This window comes from Lepisma saccharinum, chromosome 2 (genome assembly GCF_977018435.1).
Source record: "Lepisma saccharinum chromosome 2, izLepSacc3.1, whole genome shotgun sequence".
NCBI lineage: Eukaryota > Metazoa > Arthropoda > Insecta > Zygentoma > Lepismatidae > Lepisma > Lepisma saccharinum.
Genome location: NC_139230.1, coordinates 162,344,426 through 162,372,265, shown reverse-complemented (window position 1 = coordinate 162,372,265; position 27,840 = coordinate 162,344,426). Strand labels below are relative to the sequence as shown.

The 27,840-nt window shown below is 39.3% G+C and overlaps 1 protein-coding gene across 1 annotated transcript in view; it reads left to right on the top strand.

The window, feature by feature from the left end:
• The window catches only part of LOC145983737 (uncharacterized), a 105,302-nt gene that overhangs the window by 57,343 nt on the left and 20,119 nt on the right, over positions 1-27,840 (top strand). Inside the window, exons 3-4 of the mRNA XM_083116786.1 lie at positions 11,065-11,235; positions 20,257-20,299. Of these exons, the coding sequence (XP_082972912.1) occupies positions 11,065-11,235; positions 20,257-20,299 (214 nt within the window). The remainder of the gene's footprint in view (positions 1-11,064; positions 11,236-20,256; positions 20,300-27,840) is intronic.

Below are 27,840 nucleotides of genomic sequence, written 5' to 3'. Positions count from 1 at the left end.
TTGTTTTTAATTTCCGATCTAGCCTTCTTTATAAGAAAAACTTCGTTCTTGAGTCTTGTTTTCGACGACGGTATTCGAAAATTTATCTGGCAGAGTAGATGTTCAGCATCTACTTCGTTATTTAACAACTTCCACAAGAATACTATTTCCTGTAACGTTCTTCTATGACACAGCTTCGTAAACCTACTTTCATATATTAGGTTGTCGTAGTGTTCAAATGTGGGGTAAACTTTCTGCAATTTGTATTTTAAAAATCTAAGAAATCGTGATTGAACTCTTTCAATTGCTTCACTGTACTTTGCTGTGTCTGTATTCCATATAACAGATGCATATTCGAGTTTTAGTCTTACATACGAATAATACAAAACTTTTAGTGTGTATATACTCTTGAAATCCCTTCCCATTCTAAGAATGAACCCAAGGCTCTTGAACGCTTCACTAATTATTTGTTCTACGTGTTTATTAAAAGTAAGATTTGAATAAAAAATAACCCCTAAATCCTTGACTAAAAAATTTCTTGCTAGAGTATAGTTGTATATTTGACACTGAAATTCAACTGGGTTTTTCTTTCGAGTATATGATACAAAATGGCATTTATTGATATTTAGTGTTAAATCATTGTTTATTGTCCACGTTTCTAAATTTGTAATATCATTTTGAAGTTGAACACTATCATCTTGTTTGCTTATTTTCCTGTAGAATTTCAGGTCATCTGCGAAAAGCAATTTGTGTGAATTTTCAATTGAATCAGGCAAATCGTTAATAAGTAATGTGAAAAGAAGTGGCCCAAGGTTAGACTCCTGAGGTACTCCAGAGGTGACTGTTATCTCTGAAGATGTGTGGCCTTTATACGTCACGTACTGCTTACGGTTCTGCAAATAGGAAGCGAACAATTGACGCAGTGATTCAGAAATATTGAAGCATGCTAATTTACTTAATAGGATATCGTGGTTAACCAAGTCGAACGCTTTGCAGAAGTCTGTATATATTGCATCAACTTGACCTCCTTCGTCCAAGGTTGAACTTATAAAATTGGTAATATCGGAGAGATTGGTCAACACTGATCTACGTGGTACAAAGCCATGTTGAAACGATGATATTACAGGTTTGACGTGAGTAAATATGTAGCAGTGCATGATTTTTTCGAATATTTTTGCTGGGGCTGATAATATACTTATTGGTCGGTAGTCTTCTACGTCATTAGTGTTATTGGTTTTGGGAAGTGGACAAATTGCAGTGGCTTTCCATTTTTCAGGGAATTTGTGCTTTGCAAGAATTAAATTGAAAATTAGATAAAATGGGTATTTCAACACATCACTGCAACCTTTAACTACATAGGGCGGTATCTTGTCCGGTCCGGCTGATTTCTTAGGTTTTAAATTTTTAATGGCTTTTTCTATGTCTTCAATTCCTATCTCTGTAATATTAAGATTACTAATGTGATAGTATGAGCGGTGGCATTTTCAAAAAGGAATGCAGCCCAAATTGAGAAACACGTGTTGGGCGTTTCATGAATTGTTATGAAGGCGTGTGCTATAGTTAGGGACTTTAAATTTTCGTATTTGTGATCTTTTGTGTGTTCACGTGCATACAGCGAAAAATATAGCAAAAATCTGATATTTTCAACTACACCATAGCCAGGCAGGGGCCATGGGGAGCTGCCCCCTCCCTGGCACTGCCATCAGTCCCCCCTGGCACTGCCGTGAGCCCCCTTGGCATTAAGTAAACCTATTTTGTATAATTTGTCTGCAGTGAAGAGTGAAAATGTAGACAGCAGATATAATTTTGCTCACAACTTTGGTAAAGGATAAATTCACAGAAAATGAACAAGCAGCTATTACATTCACGTTAATTATAAGAAGAAGTCTAAGGAGCGGCAAGTATTTGGAAGATTCTCTTCTCTAAACTTTAGAAAGTTCTTCAGGGTGGCTACTCACCGGGAATTCTGCGTGAATTATTGTCTCTTGAAATTATGCGTGAATTGTTCTCCGTAGACGTGAAAAGTTACAACTTTTATTAATAATAATCCCATTGAATTTAAACATATTTATAAATGCTCTGAGGCAACTTCTCCACAATTTACCTCTTATTTTTATCGAGAAGGAAAAGAAAGTTGTGTGGAAAATAAACAGAATTCTCTCAATCCGTTTACTTTGTTAGTGTCATTTGCAGAACAATCTATCTGACAGACTAAGATATGATATGATATCTTGAAGTTGATTAGTTGAATTTGTTCCTTCGCTGCCCCTGTTGTGGCCTCCCGGTTAGACAAAAATCTATGACTTTGACGTCATCATCCAAATTCCTTCCACATGTACGTCAAAGGTCAACAGCTCCCAAGTTTTGGGAACTAAGGGGAGTTTCATTGCTTCGGCAGGTCTTTGAATGTACTTATAGGCACTATGATTGAATATTGTGTATTTTCTTTTGTGTGATATAAATATCTGTATCATCAAAAGTTGTATGGAGTGTGTAGTAAGAGATGATATCAGTAGCAGTCCTTAGGATGTTATCGGTAGCAGTCAATTAACATTTCAACCGATGTTTTAAGAGATACAGAAAAATGTAGTATTTGTATGATATTTCTAAATTCTATGTAACTTAATGCCCCCCCCCCCCTCACACTCAATTTACCTTAATTTAATAATGTTAAACTTTTGAAAAATGGACTTGCTTTACAAAGCCCCCCCCTGATAACCCGTGAGCCCCCCTTGGAGATCAATTCTAGCTACGGGCATCACCATAGCTCTTGTCCAGTCTTACGGCGGCCGCTATACATGCTGGCAAGGGATTTAGCAAGCGGGGAAGCGACCAATACAGCGCGATAAGAAACGCGGCAGCCTGTAGGAGGAGGTCCGCGTAGTAATTCTTCCCGCCACGTCGTATCTCTCGGCGCCACCGCTGTTGTCTGGTTGGTCTGCGGCGTATACCCCGCTCCCTGCTTCCCTTGACATCATGTAGGTCGCCCGCCGTAAGAGTAGACAAGAGCAATAGTACCTATCCGCGATTCAATAATGCTCTAACATAGAAACGATGCTTTGTGCATCGGTCTGAAATTAACCATGGCCACCAAAGGCCGATTCAAGGGATGGCCAACCCTTTCCTGAGGTCCTTGAAAGGGTTTTATTTTCATTTCAAATATTGATAAATAGTTTGCACAGTTGGAACGATGCACAGTTATTATTTAGAACAAGCGAAATATGTATTGTTAGAGAGCATTTGTCAAATGTTATTTTTTACTCTGTCCCGGGAATCTCAGGAGCAAGCGAACGAACAAGTCTCTGCGCAAATTGCCCCACAGATTCTCAGGACAGAGTAAAAGTAGTATTTCCGTTAAAAGAGGGGGCAATCCCTTCCCCCGAAGATCTTGGTGCAAGTTGCAAAGGCTAGACTGTCCCCCTATCCCGAGTGCTTTAATTTATTTTTTCAGGTATTCATAAATAATTGTTGTAGTTTTTTGAGTAGTCAGAAAATGTATTTTCCGCGGGAAAGGGAGCAGGGGTCGCGTACCTTGGCCTTCGAAGAATTAGGAGGGATGGAACCATACTCGCCGGCGAGAGGGTGGGGCCAGAGAGGACAATTGCCTCCCCTCTCCCCCGAGGTATCTGTGAAAAGTTCATGTAATTCGAATGGTAAAGTTATAGCAATATTTTATTGCAAGTAATATTGTTTTAGTGATTTACAGGCTGTAGGTTACAGCAATTAGTTACCATGTCCAACAAAATGACAAAGGAGAACGTTTTCGCCACAGATATTAAAAATATTGTGACTGCTTAACTAGGGGTGTGAGGACAAACCTTTTGGTTGGGACTGGGTTGGGAAGAGGAATGTTTATAACCCCTTAATTTTCTTCCGCGCCCCCCTTCCGTACTCCTTTTTCAAAATCTAATTTCAACCAAAAACACTTATTAAATTTTAGCGCCATGTTGCGTTATAACTTAGTAAAACCTTTTCATCTTGAGCTTTGAATGTTAGGTATAGAAGTGAGACCACTGTTGTACGAAAGAAACTAGCCTTAACCTTAAAGAGAAGCCGCATTTACTTTCCTGTGCTGGGGACAAAGTCTACAAAGATGGGGGGGGGGGGCTTTGTCTTTCTTTCGTCTGCATTGTTGTTAAGAATTGTTTATTCAGCTTGCCAGCTTGATTTTCGATAATCACGTACAGCTTAGTGTGAGTTATTATGTGTTTTCTTTTCTTGAGCATTGCCGACAAGAAACCGTTTCATTTCCTGCCTACTTGTTCTTCCTTTCTTCTTCCAGTCTCAATGCAACAGAAATTCAGTTCGTACTAGGGCAATTATTTAACGCGATTGTATCGTGAAGGGTAGCTTCTAAAATAGATTTTATGTCTATATACACTTCTACGTAAAATGTCTGGTACCTTTTTCAAGGGCTGTTACGAAGAAGTCCAAAATTGGTGAAGAAGTGGCCCAGTTCGTTGTCAAAGATGGTGTGTCACAAGGCGATTTTAACAAGACAAAACATCTGGGGCAGTGTTAAATACTATCAATGCTAATTACGTAATTCATGATGGTTGTACTGCAACGGGTCAAAAAGCGTGTTTTTAAAAAGAACGAATAGATTTCTGTGTATTCCATTACATAGTTCAGTCAAATTGTCTAGTCGTTGAGGCGTCTAACTGCCACGCGGGAAACCTGCATTCGATTCCCCGGGTGAGTGACCGAAGGTTGGAATTTTTCAGGCCTTGTCCCCGCATAAAGCGGCTCTGGGGCACACGCAGCCTCAAATCAATGGATACCTGGGAGGCAACCTGGGGTGGGTGGGTTATAGGCGGTCGGAGCGTGGTGCTGATCACATCACCTCCAAAATGACCTAGATCGAGAATGTGAGGGGGCCTACCCCACATCTTCTAAACGTGCCTTCATGGCACGGTGCTATATGCACAGGATTACCTTACCTCTGTGTTTACATGTTTACACTGTATAGGCCACTTCCTTGTAGTGTAAGATGCAATATATGTCATTGCTCTACCTCGAACAGCTTTGTTGGTATCACATTATAAAACATATAGTTGCTGTGGTCAAGGCAAGCCAAAATATAGCAGTCTTCAGTTTCATTGGTATTATTACATTGAAGCTTGATATGGCTAAGGCATGCATGCATGTATCATGTTTTCTTTATTTTCAAGATAGCACTCCCCCATATATAAAAAAAAGGAACTTCGTTCCGCACCTCCTCAGCATTCTTAAGTTGTTAATCCTGGCAGTGTTTGTCAAATATTGCGTCCCTTCCTTGGTGTATTGAAACTTTTCGATCCTTCATCAGAAGTGGAAAAGACAACTTTTTGGAGGTATAGGAAAACTATATATTATTCGCTAGTATAGATTCTCTTGATAAAGGGGCTCAAATAATTTTCACGCAGGAAAGCTCAGCCCACTGCTTCAATGGACCAGTTTGCCCCTGCCATGAAAGGGGAGATGGCCCCCACAATTCGCCTAAAACTAAACGTAACACAAAGGGCCTCCGCGATGGTAGCGTCGTCGGCTTCTAATCAAAGGGTCCCGGGTTCGATACCCGGTGGAGGCAAATGTGTATTTATTCCTTATTCCAGAGTGCCCCCTTACTTCTGGGACTTATGCGCATAAAGTAGACTTAAAACAACAATTCAAACAATTTAATAAACGTAACAATACACTTTCAATTAAGTCAAGAGTAAGTGGCGACCCCAGCCACCCTTTGTTGTCTAACAGTAGCGGAGATTGACTCCCAAAACTGTGGGGCCAAGGTGCCAAAACTGGAAGGGGAACAAAAGTGGCAACAAATGGGAGACAACTGCCAAAACATCCCCCCAATCGCCACCACTGATGTCCAATAATAAGCGACTGAAGTGCTTGATATGTTTCTTAAAAATACCTCAACCTCCCCCGCCGGGGATCGAACCCGGGTCTCTCGCATGGTAGTCAGACACCCTATCGACTTCTTTTTCTTAACATCTGAGCTACCGGTACGTGAATAGGTATGTAACTAGAAAATATGAAAATTGGAACAAAATCGGAAATAGGTATTTTTTTTAAAAAAAAAAAAAAGAAATTGTTCAATTATTGATAATTTGAAACCAGTTTTTTGAGCCTGGCATAATATTCCAAAATCTAGGACCTACAAAACGAGCGTTCTCTGAGGTCTATAACTCTTCTTAGAAGACGATAATCGATTATATTTCTAGCTCGTTTTCCAGAAAACTGAAATTTTCAAAAGGCCGTAATTTTAGACTGGTATATTTTTTCTCAAAAAAGGAATACATGACACAAATTGGGTCAAAATCAGGGGTACCGGTGGCAGATGATCCATGATTTTAACATGTATTTGCTTTGACGATTTTGACGTATATTCTAGGGATGGCCAAACGGATCCGGATCCGAGAGTTCCGGATCCGAAAATTTCGGATCCGGATCCGAGTCTGAAAGTTTCGGATCTGGATCCGGATCCGAGAGTTTCGTATCTCAATCCCATTATAATATTACCACACCTTAAAAGGTATTATGATCTTCGATTACAAAGAAATTTTTCATTAGTTAGTCCTACAAGAATTTTTTTCAAGTGTTGTTCCTAAAATACTTTGCTACGCATCGGCTAACACACTCGTGCACAAAAATAATCTTACTTGTTTAACATAAAATGTCAGAAATGATTTTGTAAATGCCATTGAAACGAATATGTATTCATTCGAATGTCTTGGAAATGAAAACACACATAAATGTGAGACATTCCATTCCAGGATGAAACTTTTAACACATATAACAAGATAGAAATGTTATACAAAAATTATACAATTGTTCTACAGTTACAGTTTTACAAATTAAAATAAAACATTATAATATATGCAGTGTTATATAATTACAAAGTGTAAGACTAACAAGGGAGGTTATCTAAGTGTCCCCCTCAGATTTCCATGAAACTTGGCAGGTGTATAGTAGGGCCCAAAGAAAGAAATACGAGTTTTTTTTTTGTTTCAGCTAAAAATAAGGTTTTAGGGGGCAAAACCCCATCAAATGTCAAGATGAGGACAAATTGAAGTGAGGATCTGACCCCTGTGTCCCTCCGATTTCCATGAAACTTGGCACGTGTATAGTGGGGCCCAATGAAAGAAATCCGGGTTTTTTGTTTCAGCTAAAAAACGGTTTTAGGGGGCAAAACCCCTCAAATGTCAAGATGAGGACAAATTGAAGTGAGGATCTGACCCCTGTGTCCCTCCGATTTCCATGAAACTTGGCACGTGTATAGTGGGGCCCAATGAAAGAAATCCGGGTTTTTTTGTTTCAGCTAAAAAACGGTTTTAGGGGGCAAAACCCCTGAAATGTCAAGATGAGGACAAAGTGAAGTGAGGATCTGACCAGTGTCCCCCTCCGATTTCCATGATACTTGGCAGGTGTGTGTATAAACGGGCCCAAATGAAGAAATACGTGTTTTTTTTGTTTCGGCTAATAATCTGTTCTAGGGGGCAACCTCCCCTCAAATGTCAAGATGAGGACAAATTGAAGTGGGGATCTGACCCCTGTGTTCCCCTCCGATTTCCATGAAACTTTGCAGGTGTATAGAGGGGCAGAAGGAAGAAATGCGTGTTTTTTGCTTTTTTGTTTCAGCTAAAAAACTGTTTTAGGGGGCAAAATCCCTTCAAATGTCAAGATGAGGACAAATTGAAGTAAGGATCTGACTTCTGTGTCCCCCTCCAATTTTCATGAAACTTCGCAGGTGTATAGAGGGGCCCAAAGGAAGAAATACGTGTTTTTTTTCTTGTTTCGGCTAAAAAGCTGTTTTAGGGGGCAAAACCCGCCTCAAATGTCAAGACGAGGACAAATTGACGTGGGGATCATCTGACCCCTGTGTCCCCCTCCGATTCCCATGAAATTTGACAGGTGTATAGGGAGGCCCTATGCCCCCTGTTTCTTCCTATGCCATATTTACGTGGTTTTGGGTCAGATCCCCACTTCAATTTCTCCTCATCTTGACATTTGAGGGTGGGGCTCCATACACCTGCCAAGTTTCATGGAAATCGAAGGGGGAGACTTAGACCTCCCTTGTAAGTGTATTAATTAATTACAAATCGCGCACGCGCGCACACACACACTATATATATGTGTATGTATGTATATTATATATATATATGTATATTAGCAGGTAACAATATGTTATAAGCACATTCTTACTTTCCAAAGAAGCGCATGTGGGATGGCAACACGGATCCGGATCCGAAAATTCCGGATTCAAAAGTACCGGATCCGTGGATCCGGATCCGAAAAATTTTAGGATCCGGAACCAACCGGATCCGGATTTCGGATCCGCTAGGATCCGGATCTGGCCATCCCTAGTATATTCGTGTTTTCGAGATCCAAGCACTACAATTGATCCATTGTTCAGATCCAATCATGAGGGTCTCTGCAATAGTTGGAACTTTGCTTCTATGTTCACTTTGTACACAGATAGGCTAATCGGGACTGGACACAGTTTAAAGTGGGATCCGAACCAGTACGTGCCTCCACCGGGGATCGAGTTCCGGACCCCTTGATTATAAGGCGACAGCGTAACCACTACGCCATCACGGGGTGCTCTGCAATGGCGTTTTTTTCTTAAATTGGAAATTAAACTGAGAGACAGCAGCTTTAGAATTTCAGCAACTTCTACGGGACGGACCGTGGGAACTCTTCGTGGTTAAATGTGTGTCGAAAGAAACGTGAGACGCTGCGTCAAAGTTCACACTTCCGGTGAGCCGCACCGAAGGCGAGACGAGCCAGTGCTGCCTGATGGCGGGTACTGACTGAGTCATCGCGGACATAACGTACCATTGTTCTCAATATTCATAAACAGTGGTGCATTATCACCAGCAGAAAAAGATAAGTACATTCATTGAGTAATAGAAATACGTGTCTAGCGATAAAGAATGGCGTGAGAAACAACCATGGTCCGGCTAAAGCAACTTCAACTTCATTCGCCAAGACACAACAAACACATGATCTTACATATATTGTGGCGCAAATTCTCGGCATTAATAATAATGACAATAATATTTCGTGATAAAGATATTATTCATGTCGAAAGTTTCTATTGTGTAGGGTCATTCGAGGAGAGTTGTCACACCTGTGAAACAATTGGCAGAAAACATACATCTTTTAGTCTTATCATGTGTATAATTCAGTTTATACGTTTATACAGTGGCGTTCCCGGTGGAAGGCTGCCGGTGGGTTCTATCCCACCACATGTACTTAAAAAAGAAAATCGGATCATTATTCACACAAAATTATTTTAAAATGGTATGGTAAAACTATCACTTCCTACTTAAATTATGGGTTATGTAAAATTTCCTGAAAAAATAGATGTTTTTCTGCAATGAATGTAAAATATCTACAATATCTACGTTTTAAAATTGTAATGTACAGGGTGCCTACAAATAATTGGAGAGGTTTCATGTGTATTATTTAACGTATCATGAAGTAACTTTACAGTTTTGTAGAGATACTCAACAAGTTTTGTGGCATATTACAAGTGTTCCATTTGTTCCCCCTTTGTGTGAACGAAACTGGGCCGTACACGCTCAACTGTTTCTTCAGGCACTGGAGGACAACCCGTTAATTTTCCCCTACAGAGGCATCCTGTAGCTGTGTACTGTTCATACCATCGCCGTATGGAGTTTGCACTTGGTGGATCTTTACCATAGGCGCCGACTCCATGGGGCTCGGGGGGGCTCGAGCCCCCCCCCCCCCCAATGTTAACGATGTGGGGGCAGAGCCCCCAAATAATTTTGCTTTAGTGGATCTAATGTATTATTTTCTTCTCTTGTAAAGTTTACTCTGAATTGTGCCACATGAACTTAACTTTAATTACACATTTGAAATGTTCTAGACCATCAATTTGTGGGTCTGAGACCGCTAAACAATCAATTTTGGGGGGGGCTATGACCAGAGACAGCAAAACACATGACTTACTACTATATACTAAGTATGTGATTATGAGTATTGTTAAAATGTTTACTAAAAAGAGTTTCAAGAGACGATGTGCATGAACTAGGGTAGTGGATGGAACGTTTGGGCTACAAATGGCTCTCACATGACATTCAGAACGAGATCATTGATATATTAGGGAGATCTGTTTTGCGCTCCGTGGTAGCAGATATTAAAAGTCGGGAATATTTTGCTATTATGGTTGACGAAACTTGTGACATATCGGTGGACAATTGCTATTCTGAATTAGAACTGTGAATAAAAATTTTGATATTTTTGAGGAATTCGTGGGCTTTTATGAGATTCCGAACACTGAGGCCAAAACTTAAAAATGGGAGAGAATGAGTCATTCATTAATTTATTTCAGTGATCAGAGCCCCCCCAATAATTTTGACAAGTCGGCGCCCCTGATCTTTACAGAACCTCGTTCTAAATCGTCGATGAACCGTTGTCAGTGAGCGACTTACATGGAATTCGAGGACATATGCTTTCTCGCTGTTTGTTGCCATCTTAAGTACTGCTGCGCTTTAGCGGCAGGAAGCGGAAACGTACAACACATGCAAACGAGCACCTTGGGAAATACATGCTAGCAGCACCAAACCTGACCTGCCTAACCTATCCACGGAAACAAATAATAGCATAAATGAGAATGTAAACATCACATTCCAACAAATTATAATTTGTTGCTATGCTATAATGCTATAGTGATAAATAATATGTGAAACCACTCCAATCATTTGTAGACACCTGTATTACAATATCAACTCTTTATTTATAAATTTTGAAGGAAAATGTAAGTGTGAGTGCAACAATTATGTGCAGCCTAAATTATCATATTCGAATCAATAAAGAAATGTACTGATATTAATGTCAGATTGAAAATATCACACTGTGGTTTGTCGTCCTTGAGTTCCATTGTGTCATAATGATACACATCATATCCACCAATCAAACTCAAGAAAAAGCTTTGACCATAAATTTTACTTAATTTATGCTCAAAACTACTGGAAAAATATAATTTGACAAGTTAAGAGTGTGGTCTCGGGTCTGTACCGATACTGTGTTTACTTAATTGGCTTTGTGTTTTTAACTAATTTATTTTTATTGCAGGTAGACCAACATGGCCCATCACCTGACCATCTATGTGAAGAATGTTTCCAAAATGTGACCAAATTATTCAAGCCGGGTTGTGTTTGGCGAGCTCGTCGAGAGTACGAGTATTCTGTGAAGCTAAAAAGAGGACAAGTATATGACGAGGCAGCTCAAGGCTGGGTGTACAAGGTATGTCATCTTTAAACAGAATTGCTAGTTTCTCTATCAGTAAATCACTATTTGTACTCTTAGATGGACCACTCTTTCTTGCGAATACTCGTATAAGTTGCCATCAGTGACGTCGATACTTTGGGTAGCAATCAGTGGCGTGCCCAAAGAGGGTTGATGGGGGTCACAACCTTCCTCCGCCGCCTTAGGGCAAGTATTGCTAAAAGAAAGCCGAAGGCAGGAAAGAATGGCAAATTGCTACGAAAATAAAGTACACGTACCCTCCCCCCTTTCGAAAATCCTGGGCACGCCACTGGTAGAAATCTATGTTCATTGTTGAGTGCAGAATTATTCAAAATGTTTATACTCACTCATATGTAGAGTGGGATGCATAAATATTACCAGGTAAATTGCCTATCCCAATGTTCAAGAACTCGTAGCATATGTGGGAAAATGAACGAAAATATTGATGGATAAATTCCATTTTTGTATCCTACAGTACAACATAACTCTCCTAACTTGAGACCATTACATTTATCACCATCGTAATTCACATTTCAATGCATCGCCACCCCGACCCCCCCCCCCCCACACACACGTCAACATTCATACGTGCCTCCCCGATGGCCTACTGGTAACGCCGTTGCCTTGTATTCAAGGGGTCTCGGGTTCGATACCCGGTGTAGGCACATAGTGGTTCGGATCCCACTTTAAACTGAAGGTCCAGTCCCAATTAGCCTTTCTGTGCAAAAAGCGGACTTAAAACACCAATTCAATCAATCAATCAACATTCATACGTGAGTATCCGTAAAGCAAACTGCATTTTTCCGCATTGGTATTTTTCAATTGGACTTTCGAAACACCATCTTTGCATAAGATTAATGTTTTCTTAAAGATTGTATGTTGCTTAATTTCCCTGAATCCTCCATCTCACGATTTCCTTGCAGAAGGACCCGGGCTCGAGTCCTGGCCTGTGCATGAGTGTTTCGATGTAACCACTCTTCACCCGTTTAATTTAATCAACGTTCATCGTCATGGCTGAGATTAGGTAGTGATGAAAAAGCAACGCTAAATAGCAAAAAATCAAATTATTTCCATAAGCAATCGTTTTCATTGGAGGTCAAGAGATTAGTATATTTAAATAAAACACTACTAAAACGAGAGTGAGAGAGTATGTGAGCAAATATTTGTTATTTAATCATTATATCTTCTATATTGGAAAAAAATGTTTTGACTGCACATAATTCGTTCCGATTTCATAAATAATAATAAAACTACATCCCATATTATACATGCATATTATACAACGTGTAAAAAAGTTGTGGTGTAATCAACCATTGCGGGGGCGAGAGGGCAAGGCAGAAATGTTCCCTTTCCCTTCCGGCGACTGTCTATACCTGAAACTGGTTAGGCGGAGGAAAAGCCAGCTAGAGTAGCTTCTTTCAGTTTTGCCCGCTGATCGCACGGAGGGGCGAGAAGCTCGTGAAAGAGAGTGTTGCATATGAACTGTGACTTCAACAAGACAATAAATATTGTGATTTGAAAATAATTAAAGATGTGAGAGCACGTCACTGGTTGCCATATTGCTTCAGCTTTTACTCAGGTCCGCGAACTTAGCCCGCCACTTGCCTAGCAAAGTAAACAAATTTTGCCTATCGTTAGTGCATTACATTTCAATAAAGAGATACTAATGCACTTTGCAATGACGCCTGTGAGAAATGCTAAGAAATACGTGGAAAGGTATCGATAAGGAGGCATTTTGTGGCATTTTTACTGAAGTATGGAATCGTGTGGCCATTATGGTTTTAATGTATGTAGTATGTAGTCAGCCCCCCCCCCCCTTTTTGCCTGGTATTCCTAACAAAAGAACGTCAAAGGCAGGAAAATATGGCAAAATGAAGACAGACTACCAACATAAGTATGCGGTAACCCCCCCCTCCCGTTTCGAAAATCCTGGGCACGCCACTGCAGTTCTTAAGAATGTTCACTCTGACGATGGCATTGGCCTACATTTCGTGTGTAATTCCTTTGATGATAGTTTCCAAATCATCCAGTGTCCGTTTGCCCCGATCATGCGAGGCAAACGGACACTGCAACACCGTGTGACTGGCCGGCCCCCGTGATGGAATGGTTAGCACATCGCGCTGCGAGTTGCGAATCCCGGCATAGGAAAGGAATTTTGTAAGTGTGCATTTATCAATTTCATTATATCGTCACTCATCCCCATCTTCGCAAATTAGCCAAAAGTAAAGTAAAATAAAGCAAATCAATCAATCATTCAACCATGTGAATGATCGGACTATTTTGAGAGAGACGTTCCTTTTTTTTAAAAAAAAATATACTATATTCCTAGGGTTACCAGATGTCCGGATTTTCCCGGACATGTCCTACATTTTAACCTTATGTCCGGCGTCCGGGAGGAATTTGAAAAATATCATAAATGTCCTACATTTTGAGCGTTACATAATATTAATTATAAAAATAGGAAACAGAAAAAAATCATGCAAGTTACAAGTCTATGGACTGCGCTTCCAAACTCAATGGTGAAATTTATTTTGATTGTTAGAAAAAGTTTGTCCTGCTATTAAACAAACGGGAATACGGAAGCACTTAATGAACAAAGTTTTGGGACCACTTTCTGATAACGTCACTGTTCAATGCCTGAGCAGAATTTCTTGCTTAGGGTTTATACTGATGGAACAAGGTGTTGCCCATTGTTATTCAATATTCAATATAATTTGATTGTAAAGCAGGGCTATAGAGAAGAAAGATATTCAGGGTGTCTGTCAGTCAAGAAAGTTATGGTAGTCAAGAAATATTAAAGAAATCAAGAAGTCAATAAAAAGGTAATAAATTATTCTTGTGGTCAAGAATGTTTGCTATCATAATGACTGATTGTTTGATTTAGTTTATTTTACTTAACTTTTTTCTGTCCTTTTGGCTAATCGCGACGATGAAGATGAATGGTGGTAATATAAGATGGATGAAGGGACAGTCACAAACGTATGACAACTGACACAAGCCCTACATAAGATTAAACTGGCCGTGAGTCCAGACGCGAAAGCCTCGCTTGTCTGCCAAACACAGTTGAGGATGCATTAATACGAGAAAGCAAATGTAATTCTCTTCTTAAATTCAGCTTCAGTTTTTGTGTTAACTGTCCCTTTGGTAGGGGTTTTCATTAAATAAATATTTATTTTCTTAATTATTAATTTCCAGCTTTACCTAAGTAGGGGTCGAAAAAATAAACGTTAAGAAAAACGGAAAAAAGGTCTGGAAGAGTCCAGAAAATTTCAAGAATTCTGGATGTGTTATTTTGGTAGACACCCTGTGATTGAACTTAAAACTGCCCAGAATAAAACCATTACAGGTCATAATTCAAATGTTGAGAGAGTACTTTCATTACCATCAGCACAACAGACTCCCGAGAGAAATTATTTTTTCCTAAAGTCTGTAAAATGTTCGTTTGATACTGGTTCCTATAATTTCAAATTGACTGTCCACTCTAATATAAATATAGTTTGACTAAACCTGAGATTTTGAGAGAAATTGTCTCCTCTGAGAAGTACCACTTAAATCATGTAGTAAGAGGTGTTGTATAAGAGGTGTTATTTGTATGATTGCATTTAAAAATTCATTAAGAATTCATTTATTTCTTAAAACTGAAAAGTGTCATTTTTCAACTACTTTCTAACGTGTTCTATAGAAATATGTATTATTTATTAAGAATGTTTTGTGTCCTACATTTTGACTTAATATCCTACATTTTGGGACAGCATGTCCTACAATTACCTTACAGCGATCTGGTAACCCTATATATTCCAATGCACGTTTCTTGAATATTCACACGTTGTGTGTCAACCATTATTTCATTTTGCAATAACAAGTTTGAGAGTTATTTTCAAAAATGTGCTTAGGCTTATCATTACCCTACATTGTAAAAAGAGATTGCAAAAATTTGTAGGTTTATTTGTAAATCTGCCCTCCCCCTAAAAAAAAAAGTTCCCACTTCCCTGCTTATCTTACTATTCTTATTGTATTTTACCATTTTAGGGCCCGATAATTGAAGGGGGTAGCTGTGAATCGAGTTTTCTCCTAACTTTGAGATTTGAGTAAAGTTAAAGAGGAATTCTCAACTATAGAAGAATTATTTCCTTAAAATTCTGTAACGATTGAAAAATTTTGGTAAATTTCTTTAATATTTAAATTACTTTTCGATAGCCCTCGTATAAATTCTTTTGGAGTTTTAATCTTTTGAATGTATATTTTATCTTTGTTAAAATTGTAACGCAGTTTCTGCCAAGCGAAAAAGAACGCGAAGCAAGTTGAAGCTTGCATTATTTTTCTTTCTTAACAACAATGGGTTCTTTTTCGTTCGGCGCTGCGTGGGTTTGTAAATAAGTTTAGCTTGCATTGTGTTTCTGGATATGCCTTTTTGGAAGGGGTAATTGTTGGATGCTAAAAATAACTTTTCAGTTTGTCGAAATCTTTTGTTGGGAAATAGAATTGCGCAATCCCGCAAGTATAAATACCAGCGGTCTCGCTGGCAAAATAATGAGTATAGCAGTAGATTCCGGAATCGTTAGGTGATTAAATCGCTTGTCGAGGTCCAGGGCTGGGAGAATACGGGCGTTGTGTGGGGAGTGGCTGGTCAGCTCTCCCTTCCACAATGTCCGAGGTTTTCCGTAAGCCACCTTTCAGGATTTGTGCTGGTCAGCATGATCCTTAAAGGGGATTTAGCGAGCATATAAATAATTTGATTCATACATATTTAATCTTAATAATTTAAAATTTTGATTCATAAATTCTATCGAAGTTGGCACTGGTCAGTGTGACTCCGATATAAATTCAAGATATACATCCTTCTCGTCGAGTAATTATTCTTAAATCATTCTGAATTCTCCTGGTCAGGAGGTTCATTTAAATAAATTTGTTTCTTTGATACTTAAATCCGAGAGCATACCTCTGGTCAGAGGATGTCTTTTAAATCTGATAGCTTATATAGTTTCACGTCCGTTTTTAAAGTCTGAGTATCCGGAACGTTTATTGGTTTCTCTTATTTAGGTTTTATTTATATATAATTTTGAAATAGTTATAATAGGTGACCGGTCGAGTATATGTTTTTATAGAAATTCATTTATTGTAAAGGTCTATTGTTTTGCTTTTGCAATGTGAGTAGCCAAAAAGGGTAGACAGAGTCCCCTGTTATGTTAAGGAATTCCACGTGGACATTTGTAATTTGTGGCCGAGATATGGCTTTGGTATTGGGTAGAGAAAGGCTCCCCTTATATTTAGTTATGAATGTTATTGGAGGTTGGCCCAGACGAGGGTAGTATACCTCATGAGTTCTAGAGAACATAATGCAGATGTGAAAATATGACAGAAGCACGAATAGATATTTACGGAAAGATGTTATGTAAATTTTCCTTTGGATGTGGTTATTAGAAATTTTGTCGACCATTACTGAATACTTTGTCACCTGTTTATTGAAACCAAGTTAAGCTGGGTTAGTTTTATGATGGGATATGGACAATATATATATACATAGTCTTACCATAAATACTGTCCCAACGTTTGAGGGTGGCTGTACTTCCACCCGTACAACCGAGAGACGGCAAGAGCTGTAGCGTGAAGCGTGAGTCTTTGCTTGTTGAGCTGGTCAAGTGGAAAGGTGTCTGTTGTAAGTGTTGAAGATGGAATGGGGTGAGTACGAAAATCGTGTGGCCGTGGTAGCGTTGCACAAGGTAGGCAAATCACCAGGGGAGATTTTCAAAACCCTCCAGAAGCTCAAAATCTCCAAGAAATTTGTCTACCGCACTACCCAGCACTTTGATGAGACTGGTACTGTTAAAGATCGTCCACGGCAAGGAAGACCACGCACAGTACGAACACCAGAACTTGTGAAAGCAGTGGCGGCACGAGTGCGACGAAATCCTGTACGGAAACAGTCAGTGATGGCTCGTGAGCTAAAGATTTCAAAAATGTCGATGTCTCGTACGCTACGCAGTGACCTGAGACTCCATGCTTAGAAACGACGCAAAGGACAAATCTTGACAAGTGAACTGAAGATCCAGAGGCTCCGGAAATCAAAGCTGTTACTTTAGCGTTACGCGGCAAATGGGCACCGTCGAATCCTTTTCACTGATGAAAAAATTTTCAGTGTTGAGGAGACTTTCAATGCCCAAAATGACAGGGTGTATGCCACATCCTCTCGGGAAGCTGCTGACAAGGCCCCCAGGATCCAGAGGGGTCACCATCCTGCATCAGTCATGGTGTGGTGGGGTGTGAGCTACGAGGGCACAACGGATCTCCATTTTTGTGAAAAGGGGGTCAAAACTTTAGCCAAAGTGTACCAGCAGACAGTGCTTCAGAAACTATTCAAGAATCTTACCGACACTATCTTCCATGGAGAGAACTGGAGCTTCCAGCAGGACTCAGCCCCAGCACAATAAGCACGCACCACCCAGCAGTGGTTGGAGGCAAATGTTCCTGACTTCATTTCCACGTCAGATTGGCCCTCTGCCAGTCCAGACTTAAAAGCTTTGGACTACAAATTGTGGTCCAAGCTTCAGGAGATGGTTTGCAAGAAGAGACATCCCAATATTGACAGTTTAAAGCGGTCTCTTCAGAAGGCAGCTGCGGAGTTTCCACTTGATGTGTTGCGTAATTCCATTGATGAGTGGCCACGAATACTTCAGAAGTGTGTCAGTGCTAAAGGTGGCCATTTCGAATAATTATTTGTGATTTTGGTTCATAATGCATCCATGCACCTCATGTTATTCTGATATTAAAATATCTCTCACCATTTTGTGTCTATTTACTTACAACTTTGGGACAGTATTTTTGGTAAGACTATGTATATATATATATATATATATATATATATATAAGAGAGAGCTCTCTGGATTGTATGTTTACTCGAAAGCAAGTTTCAGTCTGTTACGGAAGTCATTTTTGAACAGAAATTTAATTTTGGCATTGTAGTTTTCTCTTGATCAGAAGATTGTATAATTTTTCTTTCAACCTAACTATGTTTTGTAAATAAATTTATAATCGTTAATTGGTATTTCCTTATAGTAAATTTGTCTAATAAGTATAAATTAACTGGCATCCTTTTGGTTGGTGAGGTGTCCCGCCGTCACTGGTCAGTGAGGCGGAGGCTTTATCAATCTAAAGGACGTCAGATTCGATTATGCTGATTTCGCTCGCGACTCGCATGCGTGTCCTCACTGGTCAGTGGGATGCGGGTGCGATCACGATGGAGTTCAAGCATGAGAATGGTTACCTTATTTTGAAGTCTTAGATAAGTAAGCATAAATTTAATTTTAATTATATTATTATTCAAAAGCAGACCCTTACCCGAACTTTGGGATGCGGGGTCTCATGCCCCGCAGGAACTGAGCGTAGTCGTGGCATTTATATTTTGATAACAGAAAGATATTTGGTAGGCAGCGACGCCCGGTCTTTGTCTGTCGAGGGGACCGAGTCGGTGCGTCGTGTGCTAGGCAACGTGGGCCAACCAAGCTTCACTTTGCAATTCGGACTTTACACAAATTTTCAACTCTATGTTAATTAAAATCCTCCCTTGTGCATTGCTCCTTACTATGAAGGTAAGGTTGAGATGTGCTCAACACCATGCTTCACTGCAACAATTTTGTACTTGAAATATTATCTGGTATTAACAATAACAACACCTGAAATACCATCAACATAGGCGTAGGTACGGGGTGTGCCGGGTATGCCTAGGCACACCCTAATGGGCTGCTTTATCAAAGAGAATTAAAGACAGATATTTCAATAAGAGAGAAAATAAGCGGCAGTTTGTAAGAAGTTGAAAATGTCATTACTTGGTACAAACGTGTGCATTATCGCTGATGAAACGAGTGTATATAGTTTTTCGATATTTTGATGTCATTCGAGATAGAAGATAATTACTGCATTCTACTCTGTACTGCAGCGCTTTTCTTCTATGCCTGTCACAAGCTGCACGTGTGAGAGAGAGCTTTCTCCAAGCTTACCCATGTTAAAACTAAATTAAGAGCAACTCAGAAGCAGGATAGATTGGAAGCCCTGCTCTTGCTATTTGTGGAACAGGAAAAAGCTTAGTCTATTGATGTAATTGAAGTTATTGATGAGTTTAAAAACATTGTACCTTTTTACAGACGTCTCTCGTTATAGATGACGTGTATTTTGATGTATTTGTTTGTAACATTTACGAACATTTTGTGTGTGTGTAATTTCTATGCAATTTGATTTTTTCTACTACATATATTAAGAAATTTTCAACAATGTCATTTAGTGAATTTATATTCCTTTACTAACATCAGTGCAGTTAAAGAGCCAAGGGCCTCCCCTATGGCGCAGTGGTAGCGTCATTGCCTTGTAATCAAGGGGTCCCGGGTTCGATATCCGGTGGAGGCACAAGTGGTTCGGATCCCACTTTAAACTGTAGGTCCAGTCCCGATTAGCCTTACTGTGCATAAAGTGGACTTAAAACACCAACTCAAACCAAGTTAAAGAGCCAAGTGATTGTGTTGCAAAATATGCTATTAAAAAGGTACAAGACCTCATTTTTTTTCTTCGTGCACACCCAAATATAAAGTTCTAGCTACGCCTATGATCATCAAGGGATATTTTCTGCAGAGGATGGAATATTTTCTTGGTGGGCAGTAACATTTACTATATGTATCTAAATACCATACAAAAAGTATGCTATTGTGTTAAAAAATAAGCATTTTATTTACATAGTTTTATTGTATGAGTTGGTGTTTTAAGTCCACTTTATGCACAGTAAGGCTAATCGGGACTGGACCTCCAGTTTAAAGTGAGATCCCTTGATTACAAGGCGACGACGCTACCACTACGCCACAGGGGAAGCTTCATAGTTTTATTGTTTGGTGTGTAGGAGCGTTAAGGGGTGTTCTGGTTGACCAGGTATGGTATCCCTCTCCTCTTCTCTCTAGCGTGGTAAAGTGGTATAAACATCATAATTTCACTGTGACTTGAACATATCTAACTTACATGAGTTTTTTGTAATTTCAGGAGGAAGTTGCGTCAATTTCTGGGCTAAAAAGTGAAGAAAAAGGTAAGATTTTTCATGTATGTTTCTCACAACATATACACACACCTTCTCACACATCTCGTATATACGCATACATATAAAATTAAGGGAATAGGGGGAATTCCCAGATTGGCATAGTGGCAGCGCCGTCGACTTGTAATCAAGGGATCTCACTTTAAACTGGAGGTCCAGTCCCAATTAGCCTTACTGTGCATAAAGTGGACTTAAAATATCAACTCAATCAATTAAGGGAATAGATATCAGACAATATTTTATTTATATTTTAATTGTTTACTATTCCTTCTGCCAAATTCCTTTTGTAACTTATATTAAATATGGAACAATTTGATATACATGGTATCCGGGCTAGAAGTACACACATATCATTTAGCATCCTGTAAAGTTTATTAACTTTCTTGTCCTGGTTTTGTACAAAGTACGCTGGTAAACCTCATTGTGGGCACCATTTGGAGCTCGACAGATATTCAAACCATACTCAAGCTCGTGCCAAGCGTTGACCAGCACTTGAGGTGTTATTAGCGATCAACGATACACTGTCTCAAATCACCAAAATCGTGAACTTTCCTCTTGTGCACAGCATTCTTAATGAAGCTCCATCACTGACGTACGCAGGATATTTTCTTTTTTTCGGGAGGAGGGGGGAGGGTCTGAACTTGAGAACTTGGATAGTGCATAGGTGCATTCAGTGGCGCAGGAACATTTTTCATTTGGGGGTACACAATTCGTCCTCCATATATATATATATATAACTCTCTAGCCTTCTTAAACCCGAAAGTTCATGGCTGCAGCAACACAGGCCTTCCATCTGTCCCTATCCTGAGCAAGATCTATATACTCTTTTTTATTACTACCGATTTCCTTTAGGTCCATCTCAACATTATCCTTCCATCTTCGTCTTGGTCTTCCTACTGGTGTCTTACCATCAGGTTTCAGGCATTAATGCCTTAACTTCGCCATGTAAACAAAGTCGTTAATAAATAAAATAAAATAAATAATATTATTTTTCGTATAATGCTATCTTGCATAAAATGGAAACAAGCGTGTTTCAGACATAATTGACCGAAGATAGTATTTTTATTAGCCTTAATTTCAAAAAAAAAAAACTTTGTTCGCCACTTGCCACGGTTACCGACAAAGTTAATAAATTCGAAGTTCTACACTCGCATTAGGTGCATGACCCTTTATCAGTTTAAGGTATCCTTTGGTGTAATTGTTTTATTATAGCCGAAAGCATTTTTAGTTCATAATTTAATTCAGTAGCCTTCATGTGTTAACATTCCAGCAAGTTTTCTATACTTTTCAGACACGAGATCAGATGACATATCTTTATGCTTACTAACGTCATAAAAGAAATTGAAAATTCACTATGATGTTTAAGATGCTCAAATCGTTCTCTTAGATCTAAAATAATCGTCTAGGACCTGGCAATAATAATCAACTTTGTACCGTTTTTGTGGATCTTCAACAGTTTCGTCATACTGGAACTGCTTCTTCTTTCGATTTCGGCCCTATACAGTGTTTCCTATCTTTGGATCATCTATATCTAAATTCGATGCCAATGCTTTCTCATCAACCGGGACCCCTTCCCCCTCCCCAACGACTCCACGAGTGGAGGGAGGCAGGCCCTGCCAGGGTGCCAAGTGGCGTCTAAGAAACTTTGAAATTTTTCATCACTCCTGCTTTTTCAAAGCGCTCATATGCTTGCAAGAAATCATGTAACAGCATCTAACACATTGTAGATTAATGTTTTGAAGACATTTGCTCATTACATTACGAGGAGTAAAAAGTTATACCAGATAACTAGTGTGTAAAGTAATGTAAAGCCAAGCAACTGGTTAGCAATACACTGAGCCTCATGTGCGACCATTTGGACAGTTTTATTGTCGCCAATTATTTGAAGGAGCACATCATAGACCTCTCCCACTTGACATCTCAATGGAGTTAGGCATGGAGTCTGCTTTCCCACCTTGTGGCACTCAGTGGTTTTAAAGTGAGACTACTGATATGTTCATTCAAAATGGTGGTTGGCATGTATTAACTTCCAAGTTATATAATATAATATAATATCATAACTTTCAAGTTTTCAATAGGCTGATTTTTTTCTTCTCTTCAAATTTTGCGCTCTGGGCGGTGGCACGCTTCGCCCCTTCCACCGGCCCTGCCTAGAACATACGAGCCTCATCAGGAGCATATAATCTGGGCTAGCTATGCTACCTGCAACAGCGTTAGGAAAGTTACTTCTTAAAAATAACTGAGTTACAGTTACTTGGTTCAAAAAGTAACTCAATTGCAGTTCCTGGAACTTTAAAAGTATTTTGAATGTTACTTTCTGTTTCATCAAACAAATTACACACACAGTTGGAAAATTTACATGTTACAAATTTCCAGCCAGGTTACCAATTTAAGCGTTGTAATGTAACTGTAAAAGTAACTGCTGATAATGTTACTTCTATTGCAATTACAGTTACAGCTACATACTTTTAAAAGTAACAAGTTAATGTTAGAATTCTTTAAAAAATGGACTGTTAACGAATATTTATCTGAAGGCCAAGCCCCAGAGACTAAATTACAGAAGAAAAATCGATTAGTTGTCCATTTCAATACGAAGGTGATGGTGCAGGTTCACGAGTTGGCAACTTGTCCTGGCTTTTTACAGATTTTGGGAAGGATCTCACGTTCTCCCCTCATTCTGGCAGGCTAACATGCAGGTATACAGATGACCTGTCTTCTCCTATCCGCGACAGCTCAAAAGCACACCAACAGTGTGTCCAGCTCTAATAGCTTGTTGCCAAATTGAATTTAAAAAAGACAAGCTCCTGGGCAGTGTTTCCAACCTACAGTTGAGCAACTGCTTGCAGCAGACACATACCAGCAGACAGTGGCGTGGCGTGGGATTTTTAAAAATGTTACCGGTTATCAGTAGGACATTTAAGGAAGATTTGGGCGCCTCCCCACCTCATGCCCCCCCCCCCCCAATGTCTTCCAAGTAGTTCATATAATATTAATCTGGTACGTCTGCAATTCAAAACTAGATTTTGGTAAATTTATTAATCAGGAAAAAAAATGTTGACATAAGGACTGAAGTGAAATCGCAAACATTGGTTGTTGACACAATAATACGTAATTTGATACATACAGAAACATCGAAGGTTACTTATAGAGCAGATCAATCCGACGACTCTTCTTTGAAAATAGTTATATGATGCTGGGGTCCCGGGTTCGAATCCTGGATTGGGCATGGACGTTTGTGATGTCTATTCATCAATTTCATCATATCATCACTCATCCCCATCTTCGCAAATTAGCCAAAAGTGGCACAAGCGAAGCAAAATCAATCAAATCAAATCAAAGAAGTTCTATGATGCTGTCATAAAGTGAAGTTTTTCATTTGAATTTGAATTGTTGGGTGCGTCATGGTTATGGTCCATGTTATCCACATCTGAATTCCACAAGCTTTTTTTCACCCGAAAATAGAGTACATGGCCAACAAAAGAGTTTCGACAACTGCGCACATCCACATAACCACGGATAGTCGTTATACCACGAAACATTGAAATGTCGGTCATATCCAGCAGACGACTTTGTTTTTAAATCGTTCAAAATAGGCTTTGGCCTCCCTTTCGCCACAATTTCGCTTTTCTCTGCAAAAGAACGAACCAAAAGATTGCTTCAAAATATCTTCTATCGCACGATTACACACACTGTTCAGATAGGATGAACCCGCTACCTCGGAACTGGGAGCAAGTTCCATTAATTAATTGACAATGCCCGAAAACAACATAAAGACGAAAGACACCACTCACAAAACTCGCACTGCACAGTCCCTCCCGCAAACAGTTGTTTACTTTTGTAACACGTGAAGCACCCTCCTTGCCCCCTCCCCTCTCAGCATCGGCCCTTCCCCAATATTTCCTTCCGAACCTGCAAGAAGTCCAGTTCTACTACTGTTGCCATCTTAGTTCTTTTGAAACCAGATTTGCCCAAATCGCGAAACTTTTCGTTTCAAATAAGACGTATGTAGAGTAGATGTAGTCTTCATCTGTTTCCTAACTACTCCCACTCTCATGTTTCGCTAAATCCACTGAAATCTCATTTCTGACACCACTACTATTTCGTATATTTTACGTCCTTTGCTACCTTTAAGGCTTTCGCTTTATAGGGTAATCGTGACGATGAGGATGCACGGTGAATTATTGAAATAAAATTATTATTTCTTTGTGTATGTAATTATTAATTTTTATAATTATGTAAGTAAAATAATAACAACGAACATTGAAATAACCATTTATTGCTGAGGATTCGAACCTGCGACACCTGACACTTCAGAGCGTGCTAAGATAACAATCGGGAACTTATGCTTGTAAGTAATGTTTTCACCCAAAACCAGTTCTACCACCTCAAAAACATTGCTTCAATCCGAAATTATTGCATTCCTGCGACAACGTATGTCAATCTCAATCGGCCCTTTCAACAATTATCACAAATTCCTGTAACCCGAAATTCCTGTATGTGTGAAATATAGAATTTTAGGTTGACATTTTTAGAAGGACAACGTACCCCGTACATCTCGCCCATGATGTCGAAGAAGGACAAAGAGGACTTTCGTAATCGCTGATATTTAGTGTAAATACAAAATATCACTTGGTAGTTTGCTTTTCCCCCAGTGTGATTTGATTTTTTTAAATTTTGATTAGGCGATTTAAGTTCACTTCATGCACAGTAATGCTAATCGGGACAGTTTAAAGTTGGATCCTAACCACTTGTGCCTCCACCGGGTATCGAACCCGGGATCCCTTGATTATAAGGCGGAGACGCTACCACTGCGCCATCGTTCCCCAGTGTGACTGGACACCTTCAGAGTAAGATAGACCCGATTAGGCGACTTAGCTCTTTTCTGTCAATTGAATATGGCAACACTGGTCTGTATCCGGTAAGGATCACCGGCAACTGCGCCGGCTAAACAGGCATGCCAAAATCCCGCCTCCTCCTCCCGCGGTCAGTCTTTGCCGCAACGCGAAGTCTTCCTTGCGTGGGCTCAGGGCCCTTTCCTCATATTGCCTGTGGAGGGTACCGGATCAGTCCTCCTCTTCGCTTTTGCCGGTGTCAGAAAAAATGTCAGTCTGCAATGTTTACTTTACGACAATATTACCAGTTTATGTACGTAATAATATTTTAAGACGGGTTCTTCAATTCTTTATATTTTGGTGTTACCTGCGGTAACAGCGGCTACATGCACGCCACGCCTCTGCCAGCAGAGATTATAATGACTCATAGCCTTGATTGTCCTGGAGAATGGAGGGATGCTTATGCTTTTAATCCTAGTTGGGAGGATGCTTATTATCCTATCTGGGAGAATGCTTCACGCGCTTTTTTTGTTAACTGTGGAAATGATCCCCCCCTCCTCTAAACTTATAAGGACTGGTTATCAGTATCAGATGCAGAGAAGCATAAGATAAACAAATTTTGACAAACTGGTTAAGATGTTCCAGAGAAAGTAGGCAAAACTTCCATTCATTAGTGCCTTTTACAAATGAATGAATGGAACTAAACTTTAAACTTTTGGGCTGCAAATAAAGAAGGGGATAAGACCTGAGTATGGCATCACATTTGTTGCCTTACATGCTCTGCATTTCAATCAAAATCCACCCTTCAGCCAGCCAATATCTGGTGTCCATTTGCAGCTATAAACCAAGAATTTCAGGAAGACCAGAAAATTGATTGTTTGATTTTGTGTTTTAAGCCCACTTTATGCACAGTAAGGCTAATCGGGACTGGATCTACAGTTTAAAGTGGAATCTGAACCACTATGAGCCCCACAAGGTATCAAACCTGGGACCCCTTGATTACAAGGTGATGACATTACCACTATGCCATCAGGGAGGCCCTGGGAACACCAGAAACGTACCACCCTCCTTTCGATGATTAGTGAATGTAAGGGCTAAAAATCCTCTCCAAAGACTGAATGGGAATAATATATCATGCATTATTGATATATCATCAAGTCTTATTTGGTGGGACCAATATTTTAAATTATTTTTACGAATTGAGTAAATATAAATTCGAAGGTGATGGCAAAAGCTTACAATAAATCTTCATTTAACATAAATGTGGTTAGTATAGAAACTAGCAAAGCAGTTAGTGTAAATAACATCACCTGTTTGGATCATATTTTCAGCTCTTCTTTTGGGTTTGCACATTTGCTTGTCATCATTAGGGGGCGGATTTATATGCACTAAAAAAGCCAAAATATCCATGCAAATATGCACTAAAAATGCCAAAATATTCACTTAAAATATGCACTAAAAATTTTCAAAACAACCCATTTTAAGGTTCTATACGCCTTACATGGGAAGTAAATGTATCAGTAAATCACTGAACACAATTATAGAAATGAAAGTGTGATAAATTGTGCTATTTAGTATCACCAAAACATACTAATTTACAAATGTTTTTAGTTGCATGTACATACATACATATTACATGCATTCCTTTGTCTGGAGGCTTGCTCTAAAAACTGCAATACTGCAATAATAATAATATGTGTATCTTGTTGGAAACACTATGCTCTTTTCGTTGCATTAATCAATATCTTATTCTTTTATATTAGCATTTCAATATACTATCAATGTTTTCAGGTAGCAGACTATTGCGATTGTCAGAAAATAACTCTTTGAATTTTGAAAATCTTCTTTCCATTTTACAAGATGCCACTGGACAGTATTTGTTCGTTTCATTTCTTGTGTTGATATCCTGATGTAAAATGGATTTTTCTGTATTCAGAATCTTCAAATAAATAAATAAATTTCAGTTGTGAAATACCCAGGCAAATCCTAGACAGGTTTTTCCTGCAGGAACTGCAAACGTTCGTTTCTGGAAACTAACTCTCCCTCAAATTCAGTTTTCTCCTGGTACCATTTTCTTTTGAGCAATATCGAGAGGAGTTTGGATGGACAAAGAATGGAAAAAAATTGATTCAGATTAACTGCATTTTTATTCAAATTAACAACACAATCATAAATTGCTCATGGTAAAACTACAGACATACAACAATGGTCTGGATGGCCTAATGCGGTGATTCAACACTCCGAATGTGAATCCATCACCTTAGCCATCAATTCAAATGAAGCAACGCTGGATTAAACTAACTAACTGACTCTCTAGCCTTCTTAAACCCGAAGGTTCATGGCTGCAGCAACACAGGCCTTCCATCTTTCCCTATCTTGAGTAAGTTCTATATACTCTTTTCCATCCCTACCGATTTCATTTAGGTCCATCTCAACGTTGTCCCTCCATCTTCGCCTTGGCCTTCCTACAGGTCTCAGGTTTCCCAACAAGAACCCTGTAAACTCCTCTTTCCTCTCCCATTCGTGCCACATGGCCTGCCCACCTAAGTCTTCTTGATTTAATTATTCTAATAATATCTGGACATGAATACAAATTATGTAGTTCTAAATTATGTAACCTTCTCCACTCATCTGTCTCCTCATCCCTTTTAGGTTTTCCTAAGGATCTTATTTTCAAATACTCTCAATTTATGTTCCTCT